Raw genomic sequence first — 27040 nt, 5'->3', positions numbered from 1 at the left:
TAGCTCTTCTGCCCATTTTTTGACTGGATTATTTTCTTTGTTGTTGCTGAGTCTCATCAGCTCTTTGCAGATTTTTGTGATCAGTCCTTTATCATTAGTGTTGGGTGCAAAAATGTTCTCCCAGTTGGTGGGGTTTCTCTTTGTTTTTGTTATTGTCTCTTTTGCTGTGCAGAAGCTCTTTAATTTGATGTAGTCCCAGCTGTTTATCTTTCTCTTCACTATCACTGCTTTGGGTGATGTGTCTGTAAAGATGTCTTTGATGTGCAAATCCCGTAGTGTTTCGCCTATATTTCCTTCTATGTATTTTATGGTTTCAGGTCTTATGTCTAGTTCTTTAATCCATTTTGAGTTGATTTTTGTGTATGGTGTGAGGTAGTGGTCAAGCTTCATTCTTTTGCATGTAGCGACCCAGTTTTCCCAGCACCATTTATTGAACAAACTTTCTTTGCTCCAATGCATAGTCTTTGCTCCTTTGTCAAAGATTAGTTGACCATAAATCTGTGGGTTTATTTCTGGATTTTCTATTCGATTCCATTGGTCTGTATGTCTGTTCTTGTTCCAATACCATGCAGTTTTGATGATTATGGCTTTGTAGTATAGTTTGAAGTCTGGGAGTGTGATGCCTCCATTTCCTTCTTTTTTTTTCAGTAGAGCTTTGGCTATTCGGGGTTTTTGGTGATTCCATATGAATTTCATCAATAATTGTTCTATTTCTTTGAAGAATGCCATTGAGATTTTGATTGGAATAGCATTGAATCTGTATATTGCTTTTGGTAGGATGGCCATTTTAATAATGTTTATTCTTCCAATCCATGAGCAGGGGATGTCTTTCCATTTCTTTGTGTCTTCTTCTATTTCTTTTAACAGTGTTTTATAGTTTTCTTTGTATAGGTCCTTTACCTCTTTTGTTAGATTTATTCCCAAATATTTGATTTTTTTTGTTTCGATAATAAAAGGGGTGGTTTTTTTGATTTCTTCTTCTTCAGATTTATTGTTTGTGTATAGGAAGGCCACTGACTTTTGCGTGTTGATTTTGTATCCTGCCACTTTACTGAATTGATTGATGAGTTGAATTAGTTTTTCTGTGGAGATTTTGGGGTTCTCTATGTATATTATCATATCATCTGCAAATAGTGATAGTTTGACTTCTTCTTTTCCTATTTGGATTCCTTGGATGTCTTTCTCTTGTCTTATTGCTCTGGCTAGGACTTCCAGTATTATATTGAAAAGCAGTGGTGAGAGTGGACATCCTTGTCTTGTTCCAGATCTTAATGGAATTGCTTTCAGCTTTTCACCATTGAGAATGATACTGGCTGTTGGCTTGTCATAGATGGCCTTTATGATGTTGAGGTATGTTCCTTGTATCCCAAGAATTTCAAGGGCTTTTATCATGAATGGGTGTTGCACTTTGTCGAAAGCTTTCTCAGCATCTATTGATATTATCATATGGTTTTTATATTTCTTTTTGTTGATGTGTTGGATAACGTTGATTGATTTTCGGATGTTAAACCATCCTTGTGCCCCTGGAATGAATCCAACTTGGTCGTGGTGAATTATCTTATGGATACATTGTTGGATTCTGATAGCTAAAATTTTATTGAGGATTTTTGCATCAGTGTTCATTAGGGAGATTGGCCTGTAGTTTTCCTTTTTTGTGTTGTCCTTATTCGGTTTTGGTATTAGTGTAATATTGGCTTCATAGAACGTGTTTGGTATTGTCCCTTCCTTCTCAATTTTTTGGAAGAGTTTGTGAAGGATAGGCACTAATTCGTCTCTGAATGTTTGGTAGAATTCATTTGTAAATCCATCAGGTCCTGGGCTTTTGTTTTTGGGAGGTTTTTTAATTACCATTTCAATTTCGCTGCTTGTAATTGGTCTGTTTAGGTGTTCTATTTCTTCTTTATCTAGCTTTGGGTGATTGTAGAGTTGTAGGAATTTGTCCATCTCCTCTAGATTGTTGAACTTGTTTCCATATAACTGTTCATAGTAGTTACTGATTATTCTTTTGATTTCTGCTGTGTCCGTTGTGATTTCTCCTCTTTCATTTATGATTCTGTGTATTTGTGCTTTCTCCCTTTTTTCCTTTGTGAGCCTGGCTAGGGGTTTGTCTATTTTATTTATTTTTTCAAAGAACCAGCTCTTGGTTTCATTGATCTTTTGGATTGTTTTTTTAGTTTCAATTTCATTTATTTCTGCTTTGGTTTTTATTATTTCTTTTCTTCTACTGGTTCTGGGTTTTTTTTGTTGTTCTTTTTCTAGATCTTTGAGCTTCGAGATTAGGTTGTTTCTTTGAGTTCTTTCTTGTTTTTTGATGTGAGCTTCTATTGCTATATATTTTCCTCTTATTACTGCTTTTGCTGCATCCCATACATTTAGGATATTGGTGTCCTCCTTGTCATTCAATTCAAAGAATTTTTTAATTTCTTCTTTGATCTCCTCGTTAGTCCAGTGGTCTTCCAGTAGTGTGGCTTTTAATCTCCATGAGGTAGGATAGTTCCTTGCCTTCTTTTTATGATTTATTTCTAGTTTGATGCCTTCGTGGTCAGAAAAGATGGTTGGTATGATTTCAATCTTGGTGTATCTATTGATGTTTGTCTTGTGCCCCAGTATGTGATCGATCCTAGAGAATGATCCGTGTGCGCTTGAGAAAAATGTGTACTCCGTTTTTTTGGGGTTTAGTGTTCTATAGATGTCTGTTAAGCCCAAATGCTCTAGGTCCTTATTTAGAGCTTTAGTTTCTTTACTTATTTTTTGTCTTGTTGATCTATCCATTGTTGATAGTGGTGTGTTGAAGTCTCCCACTACATATGTGTTTTCTCTGATGTCTGTTTTCAGAGAGGACAACAGTTGTCTGATATATTTTGGTGCTCTTTCGTTTGGTGAGTATATGTTAATGAGTGTTATTTCTTCTTGAAGTATTGTCCCCTTAATCATAATGTAGTGACCATTGGGGTCTCTTTTTATTTTTTTGAGTTTGAAGTCTGTTTTATCTGATATAAGTATAGCTGTTCCTGCTTTCTTTTTTGGCCCATTTGCTTGTAGGATTGTTTTCCATCCTTTGACTTTGAGCCTATTTTTATCTTTTGTAGCTAAATGTGTTTCCTGGAGACAGCAAAAGGTTGGGTTTTGTTTCTTAATCCAGGCTGCAACTCTGTGTCTTTTTATTGAAGAGTTTAGTCCATTTACATTTAGAGTTAATATTGATATGTTAGCATCTGTATTTGCCATTATGTTTGTCTTTCCTTTGATTTTATTTATTTATTCTTTCAATAACTTTTTTTTTTTTGGTCTTCTTTCGTTGTTATTCGTCCCTCTGAGGTTCTGGCTTTAGGATTCCTTGTAGTATTTTTTGGAGTGGGGGTTTAGTCGCAATGAAATTCCGGAGTTTCTCTTTGTCTGGGAAGGTCCATATTCTTTCTTCATGGAGGAAAGAGAGCTTTGCGGGATAGAGTATTCTTGGTTGGCATCTGTTTTCTTGGAGTCTGTTGACTATGTCCCTCCACTCTCTCCTTGCCCGTAGTGTTTCTTCAGAGAAGTCTGATGTCAGCCTGATTGGTTTTCCTTTGAATGTTATCTGTTTCTTCCCTCTTGTCAGCTTCATTATTTTTTCCTTGTCCTGGATTCTTGGGAGCTTTACTATTATGTGTCTTGCTGTGTTTTTCCTTTCGTCGTGGAAGTTTGGTGTTCTTCTTGCTTCTTGTATATCAATTTTCAGCTCCTTCTTCTCATTTGGGAAGTTCTCTTCAATTATATCCATGAATATTTTCTCTGTTCCTACATCTCTCTCCTCTCCTTCTGGAATTCCTATAACTCTTATATTTCCTTTCCTCATGGAGTCAGATAGTTCCCGAAGTCTTTCTTCATTCTTTTTCCTTCGTACTTCTCTTTCCTTTTCTGTTTTGGTTCTTTTTATTTCTGTGTCTTCAAGATTACTTATTCGTTCTTCCATTTCATCTATTCTGCTTTCATTGCTTTTCCCAGAGTTCTTTAGTTCCTCCATTAATTCTTTGATCTCCTGCATTTCTCTTACTTCCCTCTTTAGGGACTCAATTTCCTTCTTCTGATCTATCACTTTTTTAATCATGGCAATTTTAAATTCTCTTTCTGGAAGGCTCAGAAGTTCTTCCAAGTTGCTGTCGTTGCAATCTGGGGAGTGGTTTTCTTTTTGTGGTGTGCTTCTTTCCTGAGGAGTTTTTAGGTTGCGTGTGGTTCTTCTACTCCCTACTGTCTGTTTTCTAATTTGTCGTATGCGTTGGGACACTGTGTTGCTCGGACTGACTGACATCTTGGGTGAACTTCTCCGCTCCCCTCTGGCTCTTCCAGGAGCCATCTCTGTCTTCTGGGGGAGCTTTCTGCTGGTTTTAGGCAGTTTTTACTGAAGAAATGTCCCTGTTCTCAAATGGCGAAGCGGGATGCAGTCCCTGCGCCTCCGGTTTCAGGCACACTCTTCTGCGCACCCGGTCTGCCCCGGACGAGGGTGCCTGCTCCCTCTGTGGGCTCAGACTGCTGGTCGGAAGGGGCCTGGAGTGGAATAACTTCCCGGCTGGCCACTGGGTCCTCCAGAAACCTTCTGCCCTTTTCAAGCAGTCTTAAGAATTATGTCCTGTTTTATAGGGTGTTAGTGACTTTTTTTTTTCCTGGTCGCTAGGTGGCGCCAGAGATCTCTCCTATTGTCCTTGGGGGGCTGTTTTTCGCCTCCCCCCACCCCGTGGGACAGAGAACAGAGCGGGAATGGTAGGGTACACCTCAACAGCTTTGGGGTGCTGTGTCTGCCTTGTGCCCCACCGTCGTGGAGAACCCACGCCCCGAATTTTCGTGCCCCGGGTCTCAGTTCAAAGCCCTCAGTTCCAGGACGCGGGCTGTAGCCCAGTTCAGTGGCGCGGGAATGGCGCCTTTTGCACTGCTCCCGTGCCCGGGCGCCTGGTTCCTGCTCACTCAGGGAGGGACCTTCACCTCAGTGAGGACCTCCGTGCGTCTCCCTGCAAGCCTAGGTCGTCTCCCCGCAAGCCTAGGTCGCAGGCGCGGGGACCTGGGCAGCCGCGATCCAGGTCTGCACTTGCTTTTCAAGCGCGCCGAGCGCGCCGCGTTTCCGCGCCAGCTTACCGGCAGCCCGGGCTGTGTGTGCGTCTCCCGGGGTCTTTGTTCTTCTCTAATGGCGCCCGGAGCCGTTCGCTCACCGCCGCGGCGGATCCTGCAGGGTTCGCCTCAGCTCCCGTTCACGGGGTGTGGTGGCTGCAATAGTTCCTTTCTGCTCACAGTCCCGCTTGCTGCCTCGTTTCCACTCTTGTATTTTGAAGCACTTAAATTGTTCTATAGCTTGGTTATTTTGAAGATTTATTTATTCATGCATACAAGAACTGGGGTGTAGGCCAGAGGTATGGGGGGTGAGAGGATTTACCAGAGACAGAGTGGGGAGAAGAACAGGTGGATTACTGAAATACACTGCAGAGGGGAGCAGCAGGTGAACCAGGAGAGGTCTACTGCAACATGTGGGTATCTCCCTGGCCAAGAATTGAACTCATGTTGCAGTGGTTGGCAATAGCCTGATAGCTTGATAGCACTGTGTCTTTAACCCCTGAGACACCTGGAAGGCCCTAGCTTGATTAATTTAAATAGTGCTTCAATGAACATGGCAGTGCAACTTTCCTTTCAAATTAGTATTTTGAATTTCTCAGACAGATGCCTTAGGAGTGGAACTACTGGGTCATATGGTAGATTCATTTTTAATCTTTTGAAACACCTCCATCCTGCGTTCCATAGGGGCTGGACCAGTCTATGTTTCCACCAATAGTGTAGGAGAATTCCTTTCTCCATATCCTCACCAGCACGTGTTGTTTCTGGTCTTTTTGATATGACCGATTCTCACAGATGTGAGGTGGTATCTCAATGTGGTTTTGCTTTGCATTTCCCTAATAATTGATGATGAACATTTTTTTCATGTGCCTGTTTGCAGCCTATATGTCTTCTTGGAGAAGTGCCTATTAAACAACTTTGTCCATTTTTTGGTTGGGTTGTTTTCTTTTTGTTAAGTTGTATGAGTTCTTTGTAGATCCTCAATATCAATATCTTGTCAGATGTATGAGCTGTAAAAATTTTCCGCCAATTCAGTGGGATGTCTTAATTTTGGTTACAGCTTCTTTCACTATGCAGAAGCTTTGTAGTTTAATGTAATCCCAGTTATTTATATTCTCTTTTGCTTTCCTTGCTGTTGGAGGTAAATCCTGAAAGATATCACTGAAGCTTATATCATGAAGTGTTTTGCCTGTATTTTCTTCTACAAATTTTATGATTTCAGGTCTTATATTCAAGTCTTTTAACCACATTGAATTGATGTTTGTGTATGGTGTGAGATAGTGGTCTAGTTTTGTTTTTCTGAATGTGACTGTCTGGTTTTCCCAGTACCATTTATTGAAGAGGTTTTCCTTGTACTGGTGTATGTTCTTGGTCCTCTTGTCATAGATTAACTATCCATATAAGTGTGAGTTTATTTCTAGACTCTCCATTTTATTCCATGGGTCTGTTTTAGTACCAACCTGTACGTTTTCATTATTATGGTTTTATAGTAGTTTCAAATCTGAAAGTGTGATAACTCCATTCTTTCACTTTTTTGTCAAGATTGCTTTGGCTCTTTTGAGATTCAGTAAGAATTCTAGTAGTGGTTGTATCAATTCTTTGAAGAATGTCATTGATATTTTTATTGGGATTGTATTGAATCTGTATGTTGCTTTGGTTAGGATGGACATTTTGCTGATATTGATTCTTCCAATACATGAACGGGAGTTATTTTTTCATTTATCTTCTATTACTTTAACAATTTTCATAGCATTTTCTTTATGTAGATCTTTTACTCCCTTTGTGAAGGTTACTCCTAGGTATTTAATTTCATTTCCTTTGTTGTGATTTTGAGTTTAAATATAAATTTTAGTGAACAAATACATTTACAAATACAGAGTCAATGCATAATAAATTGGATAGATTTGTTCTCAGAAGGGAATGAAAAGCTTAGACCAATGACTTATGATTCATTAGGAGATCTCACCAAAACACAGATTCTGACACAGTAGATATGGGACTTGGAGCCCAAGAGTCTTCATTTCTAATGAGGAATGTCAAAACTGTCTTGAGTAGTACTAATCTGAACCATCCATTCCTTTCCATTTAGAGACAGAGAATTTGAGTGCTACCAAGATTAAAGTAAATTGCTGAGGTGTGTTGCTAATTATAGAATTGAAACTTGAGAAATGTTCCAGAAGACTTGGAGAGTAAATGGACTTCTGTCAGGCTAACAAGCACTAAATTCAATGTATGGTTAGTTCTTCCTATAAAACTATGATCTGATTTGGCTGCTTTCTGCTTCTCTCCTTCTCCATTCCTTTCTCAAATCTCTTTGAATTTCATGAAGGTCACCTATATGAAATGGAAGGTCTGCTTGATACTTAAAAAGAAACAAAGCTTTGTAATAGGATTTCTAATAAGCCCCTATAAGTGTCCATTCTGTTCTTTCTATCATGCCAACACTTTTATATCACAATGAGTAAACCTCATTCACACATGAGTTATAGTGCTGTTGACCGTGAGTTCAGTGCCCATAAATCAATAATATATGTTGAACAAGGTGTCTTTTAATAAAAACACACATAAAACAAGGTTATACATCCATTGTTTAATGAAAATGTTGTGACCAGAGGCTTGCAGGTACATAACCCTTTACTTCCACTAACAACAATGTTTCAATATTCACTAATTCAATGCACTGTGGCCTATAAATGTAACTATCATGAATAACAAGTATTGACTATAAAACCTCTGGGTGAAGAGAAAGCCAAAATCTAAGCATAAAAGAGAAAGGATATTATTCATAATTGATACCTTCAAGCAAATATTGAGAGAAAAATAGGAAATAATAATTTGACACAACAAATAAAATTTAGCTCCAATTTTCAGTAGTCCACTGAACCTTGGTATGGAATAGCGCTTTTATGTTGTTTGGTCTTTAAGACAGAAAAATAGATAAAATTTCACCCCATGTACCTTAGTTGGACTTGGTTTCTCTAAGATGTTTTATTTCTCACATTCTTCTTTGAGTCTTAAGCTCCTTTATCTTTTATCAAATAGGGCCACCAATCTAGCAAACACCTCTCTTTTCCTGGAAAGAGCACTAACTTTTGGAACTATTACACTAATTCACAGCTGAAATCAGGCAAACTCTCAATGGAACAATTCTCCTTTTTCTTCCCTGTCTAATTTTCATACCAGGGTTTATTATTTCAGTACTTATATAAGCTTTTTTTTCCCTATTTCTCATTTAAAATTAAACTTTCTACTGTATATGAGGGCCTTTGCTTTCTTTAGGATCTCTATCACTCTTTATAGTGCATTTGCAGTATCTGAGTAGATGATTTAGAATGGCAAGAGGGGTTATGAGGAATTATTTGTATCACTAATTATTGTCTCTGGACTCCATCTCTGATTGTGTCTCTTCTTCTGTCTCAGAGAAGTAAGTCTAAGTGTCAGGTCAACCTTGCTGTGATTAAATATTCATGCACAAGTACAAATGCACACCAGCAAGGCAATAACAAGTGCCAAAGATAACAGCATCTCTGCTCTGTGGAGAATGTAGAAGCATAAGCAAAGAATGAACGCAAAGAATGAACACACACCAGAATGGCAAATCAAACATAATGTGGACCAAGGATTCACTCATTGCAATGGATTTTCTGACAACTCTGAGTTCTCAGAAATGCCATAAGTCATTATTGCTTCATAATAGTTATAGACAAGTGAAATAAATCTCATTGTGGCTTACGATCTTTTAGGATGGGTTGCATGATGACACAGGAACTGCACTCTGAAGGATACTTGTGTGGCTTCTCACATAGGCGGAGTGTGCCACTTTCTCTCTGGTAAGGTTGGAGATACCCATATCTAACATATATCTTAGTTCATGACACATTTTAAGCACACAACAAATATTTATCAAATAATGAATGATTTGCAAAGGTGCTAAATGTACCCAGAACATCTCCCTCTATGCAGTTAATCTGTAATGAGTCACAATGTTTACTGAAGAATATGATCTACTAGAGAGGCAGAGGGAGCAATGGCAATGCTAAATAACACCCAGGATGTTAAAGACACTGCCCTTAATAATTGAGTCTCTGCTGTGAAACTTAAGTTCAGAAACTGAAACATTCCCTATAGTTTGGTTAAAAAAAAAAAATATATATATATATCTTTTGAACTCAGATATGCCTGTTGATGCCATGTAATGCCTGGTAATGCCATACTTTTTATTCTCTGCTTCCTGAGGTATGAGTATCAGATAGCACATCCATATTGGATGAGAGGAAGTGAAGGCACAAATAGTTCCATTCACAACCATGTGACTCAGGCATAACCTGATCATATTTCCAAGAGACAGATATTACCTCGTTTCCTTTCATAGCTGAGATTCCTGATAGTGATGTCATTCAACTACAAGTTTTCTTTTTTTACAGCGATACTGAGAGAAGAACTTATCCTACTACAATACAGATATATTACGAGGGAACACATACACAGAATATACTTTTATTATTTTTTTAGAATAGCTCATGATTTTATGCTTTCTCTTCTGCAAATGATAGAAATTACCTTTATGAAGAAAACTATTCAGGTCTTGTGGGTTCTTGCTCCTGGCGACTAATATACATTATCAAACTCATTTTTTTCACATTGTCACTTGACAAATGACCAAGAGTCTTAAATTATGAGGTAGGATTTTTCAAGTTTCCTGATACTTTTGTATTTTATACTGGCTAATCAGTTTTTAAAACACACTAGGGATTATTAGAAAACTTATAAAGAAAATAATTTTAATTGGAGAAAAAGGAATTGTAATGTCATTTTATTTTCACAACAATGTAGTCATTTTTTTTCTTGATGGATGCTCAAAAACAGATGGTTGCTTTTTTAAAAAGTTATGAGTACAAATTTTATTGCAAGCTCAAGACAATAGATTAAGATGAAAGAAAGTGAGAAAAATAAGCCCTGATTATCAGCTATCAATGTATAAGTCCTAAGCCATTACCAACAAATGTCTTGATTATCTTTAAAATGTTACCAGATCTAATAAACATGAAATTGAAACACGGTGGCAAAGAAAACACAAAATCAAAACTGCAACTCCAAAGGTGAATTAAATGTGGAACCAAATAATGATGAAGTCACCTACTACAGAAAGAAAACATTTAACATAAAAGGTATTGTCCTGGGCCTCCCCAGTGGTGCAGTAGACTGAGCGCCACTCTGTGAAGCTGTCCACAGCCTCTGCAGCACCGCTTCAATTCCCTGCCAGACAGGGAGATACCTACATGGTGCAGCAGACCTCTCCTGTCTTGCCTGCTGCTCCCCTCAGCAATGCATTTCGCTCCGTTTGCCTGTTCTGCTCCCCACTCTGTCTTGGGTGAATTCTCTCACCCTCCCATACCTCTGGACTGTACCCTAATGCTTGCATAAATAATAAATAAATCTTTAAGAAAAAAGGTATTGTCCTAACCACAGGGGGTGACTATGAAAGCATGGGTTCTTACAATGCAAATTGTGTTCTATAATTATAATTTTATGCTATATTTATGAGTTGTGACACATCACATGAGGAAGAAAATATTCCTTTTCTTTCAAAATGAGATGCCTAAGGCTTCCATTTCCCCTATCAATATGGCCTTTTCAACTAGACACTGATATTCAAATACTAACACTCCTGACTCATGGTTGGTCCAGGAAAGGCACTGGCAGTTTTGGTTTCTATACTCTACCATCCTCCCATAACTTACCAAGATCCTCCTCCTTATTGGCATATTTGCTTTTCTGTTATATTAATTAACAATCACAGTCTGGTCTCCTACTATTTCACCATTATAAAAATTTAATGTAATGGATTCTTGGATCATCCTTAAGACGCTAATTCCTGGATTCCATGAATGAATATCTTATAACTAAGTGTTTATACTTATTTATGCCTTTGAGTTGTGTTTGGGTCACTTAGTGTAATTTTAACTAATATGAGCTAATGAAAAAAGGGAAGAGATAGACTTAAAATAAAAAAGATCAAATGCTATCATAGTAATTATACTAATGAAGATTTTATAGTAATTTGAATATAAAAGGAGGCATAGTAATTGAATTGCCATTTAGTGTACAGCAGTATAGGCATGCCGAATTTTAAACAAGTTCTTTAAGAGTAATCAATGCCATATTCCTGTTTTAAAAGTCAATGTGTTATATTAAGGCTGTTAATTTAAAGTTTTGATTTTAATTTAATAAATTATCTTTTCTATAACTTATAAAATGTATTTGTATATTCAGAGTTCTACTTATAGCTATCTATTAAATAACAGAGTTATCTATTAAATAAATGTATACAGAGTTCTATTTACAGTTAAATATTAAATAACATACATTAATAACAATAAAATAATAATCTATTAAATAACATAATAATCTATTAAATAACATAATAATAATCTATTAAATAACATAAAAGTAATTTAAATCAGCACTGGAATCAGAGAATTTAGTACTTCATAAATTGTCAATATTTTATTCAAGTTTGAGAAATCTGTTTCACATGAAACCTCACACATGGAATTATTACACATGTCAAGGCACTTGTAATTATTTTACTACTAGGCAGCTCTGACAATTAGAAAGCTCAGTTTTTATTGGTTGCTAAAATTACATTTCCTACAAGTTCCCACCATTCGTGGTAGTTAGGAACAAATTAAATTTGTTGTCTTTTGGTTATAACTTTAAGTTATTAAAGAATTTCTACTTTTTTTTTTCTTTTCTTAGTCTGCCTGTCTCCCTTTCTTGCTTTTTTAATTATTCTTGGGATCATACCTTGGACAAAACATTGTGCATTCATTAGCCTTTTTTTTCTGTCTTTCCAGGTAAAATAGTTACAGTCCTTTCAGCCTTTCATGAAAGATAGTTTCCCTAACTACCTTAACGTACACATGCTATAACTAAGTCCCCACAATATGGTGGCTAAAAATAAACAAGGACAATGGAGAATTTTATCCAATGTCATCAATAATAATAAATATAAATTTAATAAATATAAATTTAATAATAATAAATCTAAATATAAAATCAGAAGTGTATTACGCACTAAGGGAATGTGAAGTCATTTTTTGGAGATGTATTGGTTTTGGAGAGTGTGGTTGTCGCGCAACCAACCCACACGGGTACGTCCATTACCGGTTCTAGCAGGCCTGTTGGTGCCTTCACGCGCTCCCTCGTCGTGGTCGCCATGCTCCGTCGCGCTCCTCCGTCCACTCCACCACAGTCCCCGTCCTTGGCACCGCACCACACAGCCCTGCACCGCGCCATGCTACGTCACCCACACACGCATGCCACGCATGCCACGCCACACGGCGCCACGCTGGTTGGCTGAGTGCGCATGCGCAGTGGTAGGGTGGCACAGCCTGACGTTTCCCCCCCCTTTTTGCCCCACAGTGGTCTTAACCTGGGTTAACTCTGGGAAATTTTTCACCAGAGCTCCCCTTTCAGTGGCAATGGTGAATTTGTTAGGCGAGTTTCTCCATGAGACAGAGATGTTAGTTATAGCCAAAAGGGCTGGTTTATTGTGAAAAAGGGAGATAAGGAAAAGGACACTCACACGGACACCAGCAGGCAGAAAGAGCTCTCTATCCCAAAAGGGACAGGTTTGCTAAAAGAGAGGCCTGCATAGTCACAGGCAGGCAGCTTTGCGAGGAGAGCTGCCTCCGCGGAGGGAGGTCAGTGAGGTGAAGCACAGGCTAGGTCACAAGTCACAGGCCAGACCGGTTGGAAGTTTCCTGTCCTGCAAAGGGAGCCAGTTGGTGGTGAGGAGCTCATGCATAGGGCACCGGCGGGCAGAAGGGATGCTGCTCCTGCTCTACAAAAGGAAAGGTTGGTGAAAAAAAGCACCAGCATAGTCACAGGTGGGCAAGAATGCTGCCCCTTGCCAGTGCAGAAATTGCACTGATACAGTCTTCTTGTGGGAAAGGCGCATTCCTTTGTGGAGTGGTTGTTTTTGTTGACTTTTTTAATAACTACGTAGAATTTGAAAAGGACCAGAGATTCCACAATAGCCCTCAATCTCCATATCCTCACCTCTGGTCTGCCGCCCTTGACACACGCTAACAGTAGTCTGAAATTTCCTTGGGTCTGTGCCTGAGTGCCTAAGTATTTTTAATTTCTATTGCTGGTTTAAAGACTGTGTTACTCACACCTCCAGCTCCCAGTATTGTATGAACCAGGTTTCTGGTCTTGTGGCGCCTCCATTCCCAGTGTTCTATACTTTTCCTCCATCAAGTGCAGATGCAGAAGCATACAGCACACTATTCTTCCCTTCAAAGTTTTTTGTTTTTTTTTTTTTTTAAGATTTATTTATTTATGCATACAAGAGCTGGAGTACAGGCTAGAGATGCCTGGGGTGGAGGGGTGAGAGGATTCACCAGAGACAGAGTAGGGAACAGAACAGGCAGATTGACTGAAATACACTGCTGAGAGGAGCAGGGGACAAGACAGGAGAGGTCTACTTTGCCATGCGGGTTTCTCCCTGGCCAACCGGGGATCGAACTCGTGTTGCAGAGGCTGCGGATAGCTTCATAGTGCAGTGCCTAACCTCTTGCGCCATCAGGGAGGGCCCCACCTTCATAGTTTTGAATCTAATTGGAAATGAATTCAATTTTAAATAATATTAAGTATTATAAAATATGCATTGTAGGAATCAGAAGATTTAGAAATACGAGTTCTACAGTCATAACTGAAGATTACTAGATTCTAATTAGAGCTAGGTTTTGAAAGCTACATTAGCTTTGAATATACTCTGTAAAGAAGCACCCAAGTATTTTGTCCAAAATGACAGATATTGTTACTGAGGAGACTGGAAGCCAGGGTTTTTTGCTGTCTAGTAATTTCCCCACTCTTTCGAGCAGATTTTTTTTTTTCCTGCAGCGAGTAAATTAATAATTAAATCTACAATATTTGGAAAAACCTCTACAAGTTAAACTTGGCAAAATTCCAATTCTTTTGATTGCTTTCTGTTTAGTCTGCAACCAGTGAAAGTTGTTAGCATTGTTTGTAAATCGAATTTTCTTTTGGGCTTATTTTAGAGTTCAAGCTCAAAAATGACAGCTTTTATTTTCTTGGGGGAGGGGGTTAGCCACTCCTAAGACAGGAAGCAGGGTATGTAACCTGTCAGGCTGAGTTTCCGGCATCATATTTACCCTTAAGCAAGATGGTGGGAGACTTCGACACATGCGCAGAAGTAAACTTGGGCGTGGCGTTCCGTGACGCCGGTCGCGCTGGGGCAGGATTGGCTGCGCCGGGCCTGAGAGGCGGAACCGGAAGCTCCCGTGTTGTTGTGCGCGGCTGGTTGAGTCCCCGTGTCTGTTGAGCTACTTTTTTCTCGCCACGGCGCTACTTTCGCGTGGGTGCCATGGGGGAAGCCGAGAAGTTTCACTACATCTACAGTTGTGACTTGGACATCAACGTGCAGCTTAAGATGTGAGAGAAACCGGAGACAGTGCTGGGCTTGCTGGGGTGGAGGACGGGAGGCTGGGCAGTTTGGGTTGGGGAGAGAAGATGGTTACTGGCAGGGATTCGGCCTGGGGGTTGCCCGAGGGCCCGTGGCTAGGGAAGCGGAGGAGAGTGGCAGCTTGGAGAAGAGCTTTTTGAGAGAAAAATTGAAGACATGATTTCTGGGAAGCGGATAGCGTAGAAATAAACCCGTCCGTACCCTGCAGTTTACTGTATTCAAAGCACTTTGCTATTCACAGCGAGCTTTTGAAGGGTTATTTCTGTCCCATTTTCCAAAAGTCAAATCTCGGCGAGATCCTCTCGCGGTTAGCAATTGGAAGAACTTTGGAATGGGCTGAAGGGTAGAATGGAGAGTGTAATAATTAGAAAGGTGGACACAGGCAGATGCCATTGATGAGATGGCAACATAGGTATAGTATTTATTAGACGAACGGGAGGTGATCGAGGCTTTGGTTGTCTTTGGACAGGCTCGCATTATTTAGCCAGGGAAGATGGGAGTGAGTCGAAAATGAAGGTGCCCGTTGCAAAGGGACCAAGATAATAGGAAGAAAATGACCTCTCAGGAAATCTTGGAGCACCTCAGTTAGGATATCTTGATAGAATAATCGACCTAAGATCAGGGGAGGGTAGGACCGAGTTGAAAATTATGTCCATTTTAAGGTAGTGGTATAGAAGTGTTTATATATGTGAAAGCTATCCATAACCACACTATTATTATTCCTAACATGTTCAGTCAATATTCAACAAATATGCCTCAAAGGGCTGCACACTTAACATTATGAGATAAATACACTTTTGCAGTTGCCAGTTAGAACTTTGATTATTTTCTTTAGCTTTCCAAGTCACTCAACTTAGACTCAGACAAAACTTTTGCTGTCGTTTTGTGATGGTAAAAAAAAAAAAAAATAGCCAACAAAGAAATTGTACTTTTCTATAATATTGTACACATATATTTCAGTTATGTCTGCAGCATACCACTAAATGCTTTTACAGGGCCTGCATTGCCGTCATTTAGTAAAGAGCGCTTCTTCTGTCTCTTTTTTAGGTATACGTATTTTTTTAAACTTTTGGACATTTAAAAGGAAAAAGAAAGATCTAAAAACTGGTTGAATAGTGACATAGAAGGCACATATGTTGACTATTTGAGGCAAAGATAAAGCATAAATTAGAGGTTTGGCAAAATTCACTACTATCTTTTAGCTTCTGAGACCACCAATGTTGGTTTTTTTGGGGAGATAGGAAGTATTCATTTAGACTCCTATACAAAGTTAGCTACTGTTGAATAGTACTGTAAATTCTTTAATTCTCTCCAGCCCTTTTAATCTGGTTGTATGGCTTTGTATTTTGATGTCTGTTTTGTTAGTGCTCTAATTGAATATCAAATTGCCCAAAGATATGGTCACGTTGTGTGTCCCAAAACATTTTAGATGCACATTGTTCAAAACTGAGCTCATATTAGCTTACCCCACTAACAGTAGTCTTCTGTGTTCTTTCACCCTGTTTTGTGGTTGTTATCATGATCCATTGAGTTAAGACAGAAAACTTCACATTATGTGGACACCCTTCTCTTACCTCCTCCGTTTAATCATTCACAAGTTTTCTTGAATCTGCCTGCTAAATAACTTTGATCCATGTTCCTTTCTCTACCCCACTGCCTAGTCTTGGTGTACCTTTTACCTTTTTAGTTTTCACTGAAAGTCTTTAAGCTGATCTTGTTTTCAGTCCTACATCTCTTTTTTGTTCTTATACTGCTGCCAAATGTATCATAAATAAAAATATGACTTTCTTACTCTCTCAGGTCAAATAATTCAGTTGACAGATTTTTCTAATGGTCACATTATATCAGGCACTGTGTTGAAGTCATGCTCATAGTCCCTCTACTTTCCATTCTTATCTCTATGTTCGTCCTCACCTGAACTTTATGCTTTAGGTATAGCAGACAAACTGCAGTCCCCCAGACATACTATCTTGTCTCTCTATCTTTGTATCTACTGCTCTTTTCTTTTGAGGTCACTGCCTTCCTCTTTGACTCCCATCTCCTGTATGTTGTTCAAGATCATTTTAAGCACCGGGAACACTCAACCCCGCCCCCAAGTCAATTTAGTAGTTCCTGAGGCTTTGATGTATCTTTCTGTAGTAGGAAGTTTCCTACTACAGTTCTGGTTTGTATTCTCAACTCTGTAACTTATTCGATTCTGGATCATGAGTTTGATCTCTTTGAGTTTCACCTTCATCATTTATAAAATGAGAATATGGTAAAAAGTAAGAGAGAATATATAAACTCTGGCACAGTACCTGATGTAATATTGGTGTCTAAGAAATCTTACTACCTCTTATTAGTACCCTTTGTGTATTTTTTATGATGATAAAAATAGGAACTACTTTAGGTATGTTAGGCTTTTAAGAGATCTTTATTAGATGTAAAAGTGACTTTAATTGTAAACAAAATGTTATTTAGATGGCAGAAAGTTACTGTGACACAACCATAAGCTCTTTTAGTACCTGTTGTATATGCATATATTTAAAAATGTATGTCTAAATATTATCCTTATGCTTCCAGAGGAAGTTTGGAAGGGAAGAGAGAACAAAAGAGTTACAAAGCTGTTCTCGAAGACCCAATGCTGAAATTTTCAGGGCTGTACCAAGACACCTGCTCTGACCTTTTTGTTACTTGTCAAGTTTTTGCAGAGGGGAAACCTCTGGCCTTGCCAGTGCGAACATCCTACAAGGCATTTAGTACAAGATGGAAGTAAGTTATTTTCTTTTGTATGGTGGGTTCTACACTGTTCTATTTCTCTAAGGATGTTGCAAGTAGAATTTACTAGGGATTATAGAGAAATGTCTTTCTTTAATACTTATATGCATTAATGGAATAGTTTCAAACAGTAATCTACTCAAACTAAAGTATTCTACATTTCAATATTGTAATCACAATTGAGGTGGGATCAAAGTTATGTTTGTATTCAGTATATTGATGTATTTTTATAAATATTTGGCTGCTTCACAACTTGACTCAAAACAAAAACATATCTTTAGCATTTTCCAATTCTCTACTGTTCTTAAGGTAAATTTTCTACTTTGAACACATAAATACTACTTGATAGTGTGGAATGTGGTCCAACCAGATGTTTGGAGCTTTAATCTTTAGAGAGAGATCTGTTGTTATCTGGTCAGATTAGATTTTTTTTTATTCATTTATGCTTATAAGAACTGGGGTGTAAGCCAGCGGTGCAGGTGATAAGTGGGGAGCAGAACAGGTGAATCTACTGAACTACACTGCTGAGGGGAGCAGCGGGCAAGACAGAAGAGGTCTGCTGAGCCATATGGGGTAGCTCCTTGGCCAGGGATTGAATTCATGCTGAGTGGCTGGTGATAGCTTGATTGTGCTGAGACTTTAACCCCTGCACCACCGGGTAGGCCCAGATTACATTTTTCTTATTATGTTAAATATGAAACTATTTTAAGTTCATGGTTTATTGGGCATAGTACATTAATAAAACATTGTGGTAAGGCAGAGTAAGTATAACAAGGTCCTTAATTTAACCTCTTGACTTTTCTTATTTTGTAAACTAAATGGTATAGTTTTATTTATTTATTTATTAAGATTTATTAATTTATACAAGCACTGGGTACAGTCAGAAGTGCGGGAGGGTGAGGGAATTCACCAGAGCCAAAGCAGGGAGCAGAATAGGCAGACTGACAAAGTATACTGCTGATGGGAGAGGTCTGCAGGAGAGGTCTGCACGCCATGTGGGACCCTCGCTGGTGGCCAGGGATCGAATCGGTGCTACAGAGGCTGCAGGCAGCTTCGCAGCCCAGCGCTCAACCACTGTGCCACCAGGGAGGCCCTAAATGGTATAGTTTTAATGCTTAATCCACAAATATTCAACATCCTGGTAGATGCAGAGCACGGTACACACTTGTATGCCTGTCAGGGAAGAAGGAGCTTGTGCCCATTGTATTCATGGGAAACAAGATGAGGCCATATGAACTGCCTCATTGTGAGGTCAAGGATACAGCCCTCTGTTTACTTGGTGTAGTCCAGCAGGTTGCGAAGGTTTTTTAGATGGAGCAGAAGCTTAAGCTCTGGTGATCTGGCTACATTGAAACCCCAAAATACTACAGAAACCATTAAAATATTGAAGCCATTAAAAGCCATTGAAATACTATTTTACTGATTTTTTTCTAAAGTAGTGTTTTTGTGAGTGTGTGTACACACACGAATATATCTCTATATGTGTGTATATACTTGTTTTTCTGGAAAATTTCAAACCTGTAAAAACAGAAGAATGTAATGAACTGCTAATGCCTTATCACTTAGTTTCAGTAATTACTAATGGAAAACAAGTCTTTTTTTATCTATACCTATATACATAAATATGTTTATTTTAGTTCCAGAAAGTCATTATTTTTGACTAATTTCTTTTCTGGGTAAGGAAAATTATATAGTGGTTTTGTTTCATGCCTTGGCACAATAGGAAATAGAAAGAAAAGCAGACTTCTCTTGCAATGCAAAATTTGGTATATAGAATGAGATTCCAGGTGATCTAAATCTTATTTCTGAATTTCTGAAAGCAGTGTATCAAAATTGTTTGATTGTATCAGAGTTTCTTAAATTGAACTCAGGAAATACACTAAACCCTGAAATTGTATGCAAAATTCCATGTCTCGCTCCTTTCTATAGGGACAGACTCCAAAGTTTTTATTAGATTTTTTAAGATGATTTTGACCCTCCCTTAAATGATTTAGAACCACACATTTCTGAGTTTCTGATAGCAAGTTCTGAGAGTTGTAATAATGAGGAATTCATCCAAAATTTATTGAGTAGAGTTTTATTATACTATATTTTATCCTATTCTGTAATAAGAGAATCAATTGAGAGAAGACCTGTGCTTGTTTTAATTACACAAAGTAAAAATCTCATTTTTAGGTGTGGAATACTGCAAATGTCCAGGTTTTTAATTTGGATATTCTGGAGGCAAGCCATTTACTTAATTAAAAACAACAACAACAACAACAACAACAACAACACGTATTCTGTCTTGTCACAGAAAGGATTTGAAATAGCTTTAGGGAGAAAGATATACTGACAATTTAATGTAATGTACAAATTATGAATTTAGAAATACATTAATCATACTAGAGGGTTAGTATAGTGGTATGTGTGATAGGGAGGTATGATAGGGATTGGACTATGTCATCAGGCATTATGATTTTTCATGTTTTTAAACACTGAATTTAGTCTTCAGCTTAGTGAGGGTTAGACTTGGAGGAAAAGGATTATATATGGGGAGGGAGAAAGCAAAATGTTGTTCAAAATAAACAGCTTTTTAATGTCTAACTAGATCTTTCTAGTATATATGGAATAGTTTTCAAACTGTTCTTTAGCTTCAAATTCATTTCTTCGAAAGAACTCTTCTACGAAGTCCAGTATATAAAACAGGTTAGCCTACAGTTGCTTTGATTTAAAGAACTGTTGGGACCTCGTGTTGGATGGCAAGTGTTTGAGGCATATGCTTACTTGGTCATATGTAGTGTCTCTTAGTCTCTAAAAAAAGAGAAAACAGAGAGGTGAAAAATTTCACAGTTCATTTGGATTTTGTGACTGACTTTAAGTTTAGCCTGTATTAATTAACCTCTGTGGTTTGTTCATTGACACCAGATGACATTGCTTAGTATTTTCCTGTACAACCTGGCCACCATGTATACTAATTGAATACATTCTTTTTAATTCCTCAAGCTTATTTGTGGTAGCGAATGGCATTTTTTAAGCATGTACCTTTTTTTAAGAACTTTATAGAAAAACATATTTATTGACTTTGTGATTCTCCTTAAAATTGATAGCCATATCTATCGTTTTTCTCTATGCCCCTGATTTATGTGGTAACTATAAATGATTTATCACTTACGTTATTGAAAATTCTGTCCAATTTCTGTTCAGTGTAGATGTATTTGACCTTGACTGGCTTATGCCCCTTTGAGAATAATTTTGAGGAAACAGAATAGTTTTGAGGAAACAGAGAAACAATTCTATGTGTCTGCTGGGTATTACTATGTGTATTGTTTGCATAGTTTTCTTTGGGGATTTTAAAAACCATCTGTTGTTTAAAGGAGTTGAAATTATGAAATGAAACTACTGTGAAGTTTGAATGCAGAAGAAAATTTACAAAGACAAATAGAGAGTAAAACAAAAGACATACTGTCATTACTATATTATTAAGAATAAGCATGCCTTAGTGAAATCATACATAAGTATGCTTTAAAAGCATAAAAAGCTAGCTAGTAGCTAAGTGGCTAAGTATTATCAGTTTTAATGAACTAACTTGAGAATAACAACAGTCTCATGTAAAACATTGTCATGTATCTGTTCAGAACAAGCTGGTTACTTTTTCATGTTATGAAATCAGTGGCTAGTCTTTGGCTGTGGCACCTGCTTCATTAAGGAAATGCTGTGTGCTCTATGACCATGTAACCCTTACCTTTTTTTTTTTTTTTTTTTTTTTGGTGGGACCCTCACCGGTGGCTGGGGATTGAACTGGCGCTGCAGAGGCTGCGGGCAGCCTCACAACCCAGCGCTTAACCGCCACACCACCAGGGGAGGCCCTGTTTTTAGTATAATTTGAGTAATTCTGATTTTTTTTCTTTTTAGCATATAGCTGTGTTCAGGAGAATATTAAAAAAACAATCAGTTAAGTTCAAAACTTTTTTTTTAAGATTTATTTATTTTTATACAAGAGCTGGGGTACAGGCCAGAGGTGTGGGAGGGTGAGAGGATTCACCAGACATAGAGTGGGGAGCAGGACAGGCAGACAACTGAAGTACACTGCTGAGGGGAGCAGCAGGCATGACAGGAGGGGTCTGCCACGCCATGCGGGAATCTTCCTGGCCGGCTGGGAATCGAACCTGCACCGCAGAGGCTGCAGACGGATTCACAGTGCTGCACTCTACCCGCTGCGCCACCGAGGAGGCCCTCAAAATGTTTTAACAAGTTAAATGTTTTTCTTCGTTTTTCTTAACCATTATCATATTCCTTCTGTCCTTGTGATTTTATCTGAGTTTCTTGAATAAAGGATTTACCACTGTTATTTTTCAAAAGCATTTAGTTTGTGTGTGTGTGTGTGTGTTCTATATTTAAAATTGAAGTTGCCTAGAGCAAAATTGAAGGAACTGCCACAATGTTTTTTGTAGTACTAACTTCATGTTTTTGGGACATTTTCTCTAGCCAAACCTTCTTATATAGTTAATTTACAAGATTTTATAGACATCTATACATATACGTGTGTGTGTGTGTGTGTGTGTGTGTGTGTAATTTCCTTAGCTTTATGCCTATGTTGATTTTATTTTTATAGCTGGAATGAATGGCTGAAACTGCCTGTGAAATACCCTGATCTACCCAGGAATGCCCAAGTGGCTCTGACCATATGGGATGTGTATGGACCAGGAAAGGCAGTACCTGTGGGAGGAACAACAGTTTCTCTCTTTGGAAAATATGGGTAAGCATTCTCTTTTCATAATTTATAGGCGTGTTGTGGCTTTTTAATTTTTCTGGGTGCCTTCACTAGTTTATGCCCACTCTGGTTCTCTGTGCTGGGAGGTGAAACTTCTTTGGTACATACAATTTGGTCATTCTGGAGACAGTTTGACATATTTCCTAGAGATGTGCAGCTAGATTAACTAAGAAAAACAATTTTTATTGCTTTACTATTAGTAAATGGTAGCATGATTTCTATTAGAAAGTGTTCATTGGAAACCAGAATCTTGTTTTTAGGAAAAAAGACTAGATGGTGTGTACTATATTTGTTTTGTTATAGGCTTTTTCTGCTTTGTAATGGTCATGACAGTAAGGATAATAGGAAGCATTCAAATGTTTACTTTTCCCCCCATTTAACAATTTCAAGAATGCTTTGCTATTCTGGTGATTTGAAAGATGATGATTGATGGTTTTGGTTTTTTAAGTTTTGTCAACTTTTCGGCTTACACAGTTTTTGTTTTTTTCAATTCAGTGTTCTTTTCATTCTTTATAATGCTCAAAAATTCCCATTTTTGATTATTTGGACCAGTGCCTTCAAGTTGAGCCAGTGTCTTTTTGACAGCAGTCTAATAGTCACTGGTAGTTTCTTTGCTTTCTGGTAAACAAATCACTTCAAGTTCATTGGGCAGTTTTCTTCCCCAGACCTGGAATCTCTGAAAGAAGTCCTAGTTTTTTCTGTGTAACGTGGTAGAGAAGTTAATGCATATGCTATTAATCTTCTTAATTTTTGCCAATTTTATATTTTATTTTATTATTATTATTTTTTTAAGATTTATTTGTTCATGTATATAAGAACCAGGGTACAGGCCAGATGTGGGCGGGTGAGAGTATTCACCAGAGACAGAGTGGGGGACAGAACAGGCAGACTGATCTAAATACACTGCTGAGGGGAGCAATGGATGAGTTAGGAGAGGTCTGCTGTGCCATGTGGGTATCTCCCTGGCTGGTGGGGGACTTGAACCCACACTGCAGAGGCTGCGGACAGCTTCAGAGCGCTGCGCTCAACCACCTGCACCAGCAGGGAGGCCCTATTTTATATTTTAAAATGTCTCCTTAATTAATTACCATATCATTAAGTATGAATGAGGATGATCATTGATCATATTTTGATATTTATTTTACTGTATTGTTTGTTTTTATGAATTGATTTTAATCTCCTTTATTCATGTTTTTGTATTGAGATAACAATTCACATCCTTAAAAGTCTTTGCCTTTTTATGAATTGTTATTTTTCTTTAATTTGTAAGAGGTCTTTGTACATAACTTATAGGCCCAATGCAAAGTGCATTGACTAGTTGTAAAGAATCACATTTATGTTATGAATGTTTTTTCTGTGACATTTTTGTTTGAATGAGAATATGTCCATTTATTTGCTTTTTTTGCTATTCATTGGTCTTAAATCATTAGGAATTTGTTCACTGTTATTTTTATTGCCTGTGAATTTGTTTGAGAAAGTCCTTTCTCATTTAAGATTATTTTTTAAAAAATTGTTTCTTCTGATTTTATTCCTTTACATTCATACATTTGATTCATCTAAAATTTCTTTTATGTAAGGTGTGATGTTTTGAGAATTCCATTAATTTTAAAATGGCATCTTCATATACTTAATTCACTTTCTACCAAAGGCTAGGAGAAATAGTGTGGTATGTAGTATGGTGGTTAGAAAGGCAGGTGGTAGAATTAGATTATCTGGGTTGATGTCCTGGCTTCCTTGCTTAATATTTGTGTTCCCTTGGGCAAATTATATAATCTCCTGAAACCTTGGTTTCCTCATCTATAAAATGACATAAAACTAATATTTACCTCATAGAATAGGTTGTGATAATTAAAATGCTAAAGGCAGGTAATGAACTCAATGAGTGTTCATATATATTGGCACTCATTTCTGAGCTATTCTGTTTGTTTTGAATACTATTATAAAACGGTTTAATATTAAGTCGGGATAATCTTCCCACTTAGTCCTTTTTTTCGAATATCACTGGGTATTCTCTAGATATGTTTTGTCAGCTAATTTTGTTTCCTCGGTTAGGAAAAAAACTCATTGTTAGTTTCTTGGGAAATTGTATTGGATTATGTATGTTAACTATGGAGAGAATTTACACTTTATAATAATTGAATTTTTCTATCCAAGAATAGGGTTTGTCAGAAAGCTTTCAACTCGTGAATAAAATCTAAATTAATCTTACTTAGAATACTTTGACTACTAGGTAATGTGTAGATATTTTAGTTTATTGTAGCTATTACAGATTTATTTATTGTTGAAGTCCATGCGTAGAGAGTAGTTTCACTTAGTTTGAAACATTGTAGTCTCAGTTTTTGCACGCTTTTTTTTTTTTTTTGGATAAAATAGCATGTTAAGTAGAAGGGATTTATTGATTTACTATTACTAAATTGTTCTTTTTCCAGAGTATATATTCCTTTTTATTTTTTAACACTGGGGTGTGGTTTGCTTGTCACATAGAAATAAAAATATACAACAGTTTATTAACTCTTATTATAGTCTTTGTGGTTAAATGTTCCTGAGAAACAGCCATCTAGATTGCTTGGGTTTTCCTCCTGGGCTCATCATAAGTGGTTTACCTTCTGGAATATCACCAAGAGGTTCCCTCATAAAAATTCCACGTTTAGCACTCATGTGTATTTTCCATGGCTCAGGATCTAGTTTTCGGAGCTATTCTTACTAGAGTATAAGTGTGAGATAATTGAAATTCCCACAGAAGTACAGTAATGTGAAGTACAGTAACATGAGCAGCCTAAAGTCAAATAAACTTTCTGTGATTGACATGTGACATGAAGTCAGTAGTAATAAATCTATGTATAAGAATCATATGGGAAGCCTAACTAGAAAAGTATCTTGCTGGGTTTTCACTAATTCAGTAAATCAGTAGGGGGACCTCAGAATCAGCATTTTATTTTATTTTATTTTATTTTATTTTATTTTTATATAGAGGCATGATTTATTTATTTATTTGTTTGTTTGTTTGTTTGTTTTGTTTATACATGCACTGGGTACAGTCAGAAGCGCGGGAGGGTGAGAGAATTCACCAGAGCCAGAGCGGGGAGTAGAGCAGGCAGAAGGACCGAAGTACACTGCTGAGGGGAGCAGCGGGCAGCAGGAGAGGTCTGCGCGCCATGTGGGACCCTCCTCTGGTGGCTGGGGAGCAGCGGGGGGATTGAACCGGCGCTGCAGAGGCTGCGGGCAGCTTCGCAACCCAGCGCTCAACCGCTGTGCCACTGGGAGGCCCCAGAATCAGCATTTTAAATAAATATTCTGAGTGATTCTGAGAAAGGACACATTTGGACCACGCTTGAGAAATACTGCATAACCTTTTTTTTTTTTTAAAGATTTATTTATTTATTTATTTATTTATTTATTTATTTATGCATACAAGAGCTGGGGTACCAGGCCAGAGGTGTGAGGGGTGAGAGGACTCATCAGAGACAGTGGGGAACAGAACAGGCAGATTGACCGAAGTAAACTGCTGAGGGGAGCAGCAGGCAAGACAGGGAGAGGTCTACTGTGCCATGTGGGTTGCTCGCTGGCTGGCTGGGAATCAAACTCATACTGCTGTGGCTGTCGATAGCTTCATCGGTTCTGTTTTAACCCTTGTGCCACCAGGGAGGCCCAATACTGCATAACCTTTTAATAGTAGTCTATCCATATGATTTATGCATGCAGTTCTTTTCAAAGTTTCCACTTTCACCTCTATTCAATGCACACTGGAAAAGTACCTGAAGGAAAAGTCACTAGTATTTAATCTCTTTTAAAAAGTAACTGAACCCCAAGGAGTTCTGTAAAGGCAATACATGGAATTGAACTTGAATTAGTTTTTCTGGCATTAAGATTTTGAATCTTGAAAAGTCATCTCTTTTAACTCTTAACTGGATAATAGTTCATGCTGTTCCTCCAAGTCTGAACACCCTGATGTTAGTACAAATGGAACATGTCAGAGAGCATCACTGATTCTGTGAAATGCTCATTTAGAGTATGTTTCTCAAATATGAGTCATTGACTTAACACTTTTAGAATTCCTGCCCTGTACTTTTATTTACTTAATATTTTCATTAAAACCAGCTCACTTTTTTAAAAAAACTTATTTTAAAGCAACAGCTTTCCCTGCTATGCACAGGAAACAAGTGTTTAGCATTGGTGGATAATGGCAACAATAGATACAATGAAAATAACTGCTATTTTGGAAATTGAATCAAAAACTCTAATGAAATACAAATGATATTCAATCTATTTAGTTTATAAAACATGCCTATAATACTGCAGAAAAAAAAGTTTTTTTAAATTATAATGCTTCTGTTTGTGCCTAGTTGGATAAACAGCTATTTAGCTCACTGTCACTTAATTTTAGGTAAAGTTAATATTTTACATCAATATTTTCATTATTAACTAGTCTAACTCCTAGGGCCTCCCTGGTGGCACAAGGGGTTGAGTCTCAGCACCATGAAACTTGGCAGCCACTGCAGCACGGGTTCAATCCCCTACAGCTAGCTGACCCACATGGCACAGCAGACCTCTCCTGTTTCGCCTGCTTCTCCCCTCAGCAGTGTATTTTAGTCAGTCTACCTGTTCTGCTTCCCACTCTGTCACTGGTGAATCCTCTCACCACCCCACACCTCTGGCCTGTCACCCAGCTCTTGTATGCAAATATAAATAAATCTTTAAAAAAATATAGTCTAACTCCTACATGGTTATAGGGCACCTAGCCAATTGACAATATTCAATTTTTAATAGGGGTCTCTGTATACATGGGACAATGGGTAAGCAAAAGATTGGATCACCAACTTCTTTTCACCACAGACTGGTCCTTGTACTGATCCATTACCTCAAAAAAAGAAATTCTAAGAAACCCTATGAAATTGAAAATAAAATCCTTCTCTCTCTGTGTCCTGGAACTTTTCCTTGAAAGCAAACTGGGTTGCAGTAGAGCC

General features: G+C 37.8%; 1 protein-coding gene and 1 long non-coding RNA gene across 2 annotated transcripts in view; one reads left to right on the top strand and one right to left on the bottom strand.

Annotated features, from left to right (window-relative positions):
- LOC129145591 (uncharacterized) overlaps positions 1 to 12310 on the bottom strand; it is a 38509-nt gene extending 26199 nt beyond the window's left edge. Inside the window, exon 1 of the long non-coding RNA XR_008551369.1 lies at positions 12241 to 12310. This is a non-coding gene — a long non-coding RNA (uncharacterized LOC129145591). The remainder of the gene's footprint in view (positions 1 to 12240) is intronic.
- Positions 12311 to 14375: 2065 nt separating this feature from the next.
- The window catches only part of PIK3C3 (phosphatidylinositol 3-kinase catalytic subunit type 3), a 124381-nt gene continuing 111716 nt past the window's right edge, over positions 14376 to 27040 (top strand). The window contains exons 1-3 of the mRNA XM_037508597.2: positions 14376 to 14535; positions 17129 to 17317; positions 21918 to 22061. Of these exons, the coding sequence (XP_037364494.1) occupies positions 14468 to 14535; positions 17129 to 17317; positions 21918 to 22061 (401 nt within the window). The 5' untranslated portion in view covers positions 14376 to 14467. The remainder of the gene's footprint in view (positions 14536 to 17128; positions 17318 to 21917; positions 22062 to 27040) is intronic.

Source organism: Talpa occidentalis, unplaced genomic scaffold (genome assembly GCF_014898055.3).
Source record: "Talpa occidentalis isolate TD23 unplaced genomic scaffold, MPIMG_talOcc4v2.1 talOcc4.13, whole genome shotgun sequence".
Classification (NCBI taxonomy): Eukaryota; Metazoa; Chordata; class Mammalia; order Eulipotyphla; family Talpidae; genus Talpa; species Talpa occidentalis.
Note: the sequence above shows the minus strand (reverse complement) of the source record. Positions and strands in the feature narration are given on the sequence as shown.